This window comes from Oryzias latipes, chromosome 3, assembly GCF_053564925.1.
Source record: "Oryzias latipes strain Hd-rR chromosome 3, Olatipes_Hd-rR_3.1".
Lineage (NCBI taxonomy): Eukaryota > Metazoa > Chordata > Actinopteri > Beloniformes > Adrianichthyidae > Oryzias > Oryzias latipes.
In genome coordinates, this window is record NC_136239.1 from 6122069 (window position 1) to 6127963 (window position 5895).

At 40.4% G+C, this 5895-nt stretch overlaps 1 protein-coding gene across 2 annotated transcripts; it reads left to right on the plus strand.

The window, feature by feature from the left end:
* Positions 1–284: 284 nt before the first annotated feature.
* mc6ast2 (astacin like metallo-protease) lies at positions 285–5463 on the plus strand. 2 transcript variants are annotated; one of them, NM_001104737.2, is made up of 9 exons: positions 285–467; positions 1173–1176; positions 1296–1373; positions 1457–1612; positions 2084–2204; positions 3989–4167; positions 4376–4457; positions 4650–4774; positions 5322–5453. In NM_001104737.2, coding segments are annotated over exons 1-9 (807 nt in total). In that variant the 5' UTR covers positions 285–407; the 3' UTR covers positions 5324–5453. The 2 variants fall into 2 exon arrangements, with proteins under 2 accessions (NP_001098207.2, XP_078800195.1); XM_078944069.1 differs by lacking the exon at positions 285–467 and having other exon boundaries at positions 875–1373; positions 5322–5463.
* Positions 5464–5895: the final 432 nt, after the last annotated feature.

The window sequence follows — 5895 nt, forward strand, 5'->3', positions numbered from 1 at the left end:
TTTATTGTCTCCCAACTAAATGTTTTAAAGGAGCATGATAGCAGGTTTGAAATGAATGTTTTCACTTTAAAAGGTGGGGTATGGTAAAACTTGAAATTGAAGTTGAATACTTTTTTACTTGATCTGGAAAGGGCCAGATGAGCGAAACCTCCCCTGCTGGATCACAGTAACACCTGTGTAAACACTGTCCCTTAGGTCTCCCACGTTTGTGATAAAGGCCTGATAAATGCTGTGTTGGCACTTTTTTTACACCTTTTGTACAGTAATTCTTGGAGTTCTGTGACAGTATAAAACCCACTGAAGCAGGAAGACCCCTACTCTCCAGTGAGCTGCATCACCTGAGGCGGCATCTTCTCCAGACTCTCTTCTGTGTTGTGATCTTTAGTCAGCACAGCTTCCTTGCAGCCATGATCCTTTTCTCCTGGTTTTTTGCGGCCCTGCTGTTGGTCTCCTCCTCCTGGGCTCAGGTAACAAACACCTGACATTATCATATATTGCACGGCATATTCTCCAGCATTCAAAAACATAAATTAAGAAATAAAAAGTAGTCAATGCATTTAAGAAAACACAAATGCTTCCATTTCTACTCTTTTATTTGTGAATTCAAAGTTAAAGCTTTATTCTTTCATCTGGCAATGGAATTTTTTAAAACAATGCAACATTTGTATAAGTTATGCTCAAGTTTTATAGTTTTTTTTCCGTTTTTTAAGTTTTTATTTTATTGTAAATACTGTCATGTCTCTCACATTAGCAGTAAAAAAAAGCGGTCCACTTGGTTTAGCTTTCAGTGTTGAAGACGCTTTTCAACTGAAAAAACAATCGCTCAGACAATGAAATGTCTTTATGCTTTCACTCTGATGAAATATACCTGCGTGAGTCTACACAGACTTATTATTATTATTATTGCCCATGTGCCCATTCTGAGACATTTCATGCGGTTTTAGGGGGAAATAAGCAATCAGTCAATCTTTAGCACTTTTTTGAAGTTAGACACATAGCAGGGACTCAAATGTTTCAGAGAAGAGAACACTGATTTTCATAAACTGGATTGTGCCATCGACTGAAGATCTGACTTAGCTTCTGTATTTTTACATTAGCATAGCCGACATAAACTCTGTTCTTGAGCTGAAATCCAATTTACTCTTTTTTTCATGACACCTGACTCAACAAAGGAAGGTAAGAAACCTTTTTCTACTGTACTTTGATGCTCTTATCAAAGGCTCCACATGAATTCAACAGAATTAGTACAGATGTGATCCAGATGTCACAGAATCTGGACCCAATGTCTTGTGCAGAGGTCGCTGCTGTGGAGGAGGGTGTATCCAGGGAGCCATCTGTTGGCGAGCTACTGGAAAGAGCCAACAGAGACCGCAGTATGTCAACCATATTGTTGCCCTCACTCATTTAAACATCCAGTCCAGAATCTGTTCAGCTCTCTCCTGTGGTGCTCCTGCAGAACCCGACCTTGATGAGCCCCTCCTGATTGGAGGTGACATTGCAATCCGTTCTGAGGCCGACAAGAATGCTGACCCGTGCACCTCCAGAGGCTGTCTTTGGTTAAAATACACTGACGGGAATGTCTACATCCCATACTACATCGCTGACTACTACAGTAAGCTTAAGCTGCCTCAGGCATCACAGTGATGGGTGTTACTGGATCAGCGTCAAACAACACTCCATTTTTCAAAGCTACTGTTTTTATCCCGTTGTCAATGACGGTTCTCATTCATCCCAGTAAAGTTGTCTTGAAGTTGCATCATTGCATCTGGACTCAAAGTCTTCCTTCCTGAAATGTTTCACCACTCATCCAAGGCTCTTCATCAGTCTGTTGAAAACATCTGATAGAGAAAAAGAAGCTGCATGGATGAGTGGTGAAAGAAGCCCTTAAGTTCAGGAGCCAGGATTCAACCTCAAGACCTGCAAAGACCTTGCAAAGACCTGCATCACAGACAGACAGACCGACCGACAGACCACTCACGACTGAGAGTTATCTTAGAATGAACGCTGTTGGTTATGCACTTGGGTTTAGCGGAGGTACCGTGCTGGATATGGAAACAGCTCAATGTCTTCTTTGATCTGCCAGCCTCTAGGGAGAGAGCCATCATCGTCCGTGGGCTGGAGTCTTTCTCAGATGTTTCCTGCATTCGTTTTAGACCCTACCAGAATGGAGATCACGAGTGGTTGAGCATTGAGTCTAGAAATGGGTAAGCCATGCGTTTTTTTATATTTTAATGGTCTTGTTGAACAGTGGCTGTCAGGCCGTCAACTCAAAGCACTGAAGTAAGTAAATCTTTATTCCCAGAGAACAACTTACACGTCCCTCAGAATGTTAAAACTAGATAAAACCAGAGAGATAATACAAGCTGCTTAAAGCAGGTAAACCCAATAAAACATACTCACACATTTTGAGTAAAACAAAAGTTAAGAGAGCTAAAAAAAAAAGAATGAAATAAATAGTTTTAAATGACTTGACGGAGTCAATCTGCTGCAGAGACAGAGGGAGGTCAATCTAGAGGGAGGTCTCCTCTAGTTTTAAAATTTGTTTTAGGAACGTTTAAAAGGATTTTTCTTTGTCCTGAAGGGAGATGCAGACGTGCAGGGAGTGAAAAGGCCACAAATATTAGGCTGCAAAGCTCTAACAACTCAAATTATAATATTAAAATCTGTTTAAAATTGATCAGTAAGCCAATGTAGCATTAAAAGCAGAGGGGTGACATGACTTCACCTATTGGTTAAAAGCCTTGCTGCAGATTTTTGGACAAATTGGAGTCGTTTAAGATATAATGTTTGTTAAAACAAGTAAAGCAGTCTATACAATAAGAGATAAAAGCATGGATGATGAGCTCAAGGTCAGAATGAGGTAAAAGTTTATTCTTCAGGTGATAAAAAGTGTCTTTTACCAGGAGCTTCAACTTGGAGTCACGTGACAGATTCCTGAGACTGGACTGAGAAGCTCAGTGAACCAAGGTGACTTTTAGAAGAGGGTATTTTAGAGACTGGGGCAAAAATTTATGTCTCCGTACTTTGAGAGTTTCGAAGTAAATGGTAAATCAGACATGGTAAAGTAAATATATATATCACCAAAGAGATGATAAATCTGAATGTCATCATCATATAAATGATATGAAATGTGATTAATTTGCTGACGAGTCTCCCAAGAGGGATCATATAGAGTATGAGTGAAATAGGGCCCAAAACAGAACCTTGGGGAACACCACTAGACAGGATTTTTGGAGTATAAGTCACAGTTTTTTTTGCATTGTTTAGCCAGGTATAGAACTTATACTCAGGTGTGACTTATATATGATTTAAAACAAATAAATAGGCTCATATTTTTGTTCTTTTCCCACTAATCAAAGTTAGAAGGCAGTGTGGTTCATCAGTATTTGCTACTGACAGCAATGCAGAAGAAGCGCCACTCAACCTTATGCCTTGCTTTTTTTTGTTTAGCTGTTGTGACTTATGCTCGGAAATAAATTATAGTGCGAAATATACCATAACCAACAGCCGGAGCTTGGCTGAAATTGGCTCTTATAAAAAAAAAAAGAGGAATAAACCAAAGCACATTTAAGAGTAAAAAAAATAAAGATCATCGCCTTGAATGAATGGAACTTCCTTTTTAAGGGAAAACCACAGACCCGCATAAACAAAACCAATGGGTTCCTGATGGAGAAAACAGAGCCCAAAGGGTCCGTGGCCATACTGACTCTGTCCAACTCGCTACCAGTTCAATATTGGAGACAACGTATACTGACAGTTTTGTTGAGTCCTCTCACAGCTCCTCCCACCAGCCCAAAACAGTCCTACAATGACCTGCATAATTTGGTACTTCTCGGTTGTTTCGGTGTCAGTACTGGAATGTGGCTCAGATTGAAAATGCCCCTGATCTTTATCCTACAGAACTTTTGCATTCTCTGCTGCTTCACTGCAGTTGTCCTGTATTTAATAGATTGGGCATAACACCCTGCTGTTCTTTCTTGCATGGTAGCTGCTACTCCTACGTGGGTCGTCAGGGCGGCGGTCAGACGGTGTCCCTGAGCAGACAGGGCTGTCTGTACCATAGCACTGTCCAGCACGAGCTGCTCCATGCCCTCGGCTTCAACCACGAGCAGACTCGCTCCGACAGGGATAACCACATCAAAGTGCACTGGGAAAACATCATTGATGGTCAGATCATCAACGTTTTCCACCACTCGTCTAAATATATTGTTCAGTTTATCGAAGTGAAGCTGCCTTCTGAATAAAATATGAATTATATTTTAGCTTGTTAAAGACAAAGTGTAAGAAATGGAAAAAGTTGACTTGATTAGCAAAAACTTCCCCAAAACAGCTGAAACCTGTTTCATTTCAGTCAAAATGTCTCCTATACTTGCAGACATGGAGTACAATTTCTACAAGATCGACACTCTGAACCAGGGAACTCCTTATGACTACAACTCTGTCATGCAATATGAAAGGTAAAACAGAAGTTGCTTGTGTCCTTTGTGTATGTTGATGTCTTTTATTAATCTCTGGGATGGCTGTGGTGCAAATGTAGAGCAGTCCACCTCTGAAGGTTACAAATTTGGCTCCTGCTTCGCCTGCCCAAAGGATGAAGTGTTACCCCTGAGTCGTTCCCATCATTCTTTGTGTTCACTGTGACCTTTCAGGTATGCCTTCTCAAAGAACAACCTTCCCACCATGGAGCCCATTCCCGACAGCAACGTTTCCTTTGGCCAGGCCACCCAGATGAGCAAGAATGATATTGACAGGTTGAACCGCCTCTATAATTGCTGTAAGTTTACCCTTCCCAAAGTAAATCTTTTTAAATTACACTTCAAAATAAAAGCCCCACAACAATACTGGCACAAAGCAAGACTAGGGTAGAATAAACAGGAGCAAGCTTGGATCCACTTATTTGTTCTAATGTTAATCCTTTATTCTCTTCCTCATCCTACTTTGACACTAAGCCATGGAGCCAGTCTCAATAAAACTTAACAAAATAAAAGCCTCAAATCTTAGCTTCTAAAAAGGACGATGTGGAAAAGGTTCCAATGTTATAGGGAGAACCCAGTTAGCTGTAATGGAAGTCTGGAGGAGTGAAACGGCAAACACGCAAAGAAATATTTATTTGTAAAGACTAAATAAAACTGTGGTATTAGCCTTCTGAGTGTTTTTTTAAGTTACCAATCCCAACTTCTTAGTGTGTAATGGACCATGTCATTCAGTGGCCATATGATTACTGTTGTAGAAGATTACATGTTTAGCATCAGTCACAGCCACTTAAACATGTCTGGTAACGATGAGAAAGGTTTTCCCAGCTGACGTGTTTTTCTCTGTAGAAACTGCTCCTGAACCTGGAACACATGAAACCTGGACGCATTCCTGGATCTGGGATCAGTTTTCCATCCACGCCCTGACACATTAAATGGTTTAATGCTGTCTCTAAAGTCAAATAAATAAAGATGTTTGAGTTTGAAAAAATGACTCCTGTTGTTTTTTCCCCCTGGAACATAATTTATTAGCTTTGCTTGAACCATGAGATCCCTTTTTATTCTATACAAAGACAGTAGAAGGAATGATATCAGTTACCTCCTTTCACAACTTTATGCTATTGAGTAAGCCTTCACAATAAATCGCTAATTTATCGTTATCGTGATAACAAGCTGTGCAATACGCATGTTGCAAAAGATGGCAAAAATTGCGATAAACTTTTAGCTTAAATGTGCTAAAACAATCTTATGACAGCTTGAAGTATTTAAGTAATCAAATAAATCCCTTTATACATTTGTCCTATCGGATGGAACTCTTTTATCTTAGATGCTCACCTGCACAGTGGCGCAGTGGTCAGCGCTCTTGCCTCACAGCAAGAAGTGCCCCGGTTCAAGTCCTGGCTGGGGGACCTGGAACAGAACA

Coding starts and splice junctions, on each gene's coding strand:
- mc6ast2 (XM_078944069.1), top strand. CDS start 1,205: ATGCTCTTATCAAAGGCTCCACATGAATTCAACAGAATTAGTACAGAT. Junction 1,374..1,456: donor AAGAGCCAACAGAGACCGCA/GTATGTCAACCA, acceptor GTGCTCCTGCAG/AACCCGACCTTGATGAGCCC. Junction 2,205..3,988: donor AGCATTGAGTCTAGAAATGG/GTAAGCCATGCG, acceptor CTTGCATGGTAG/CTGCTACTCCTACGTGGGTC.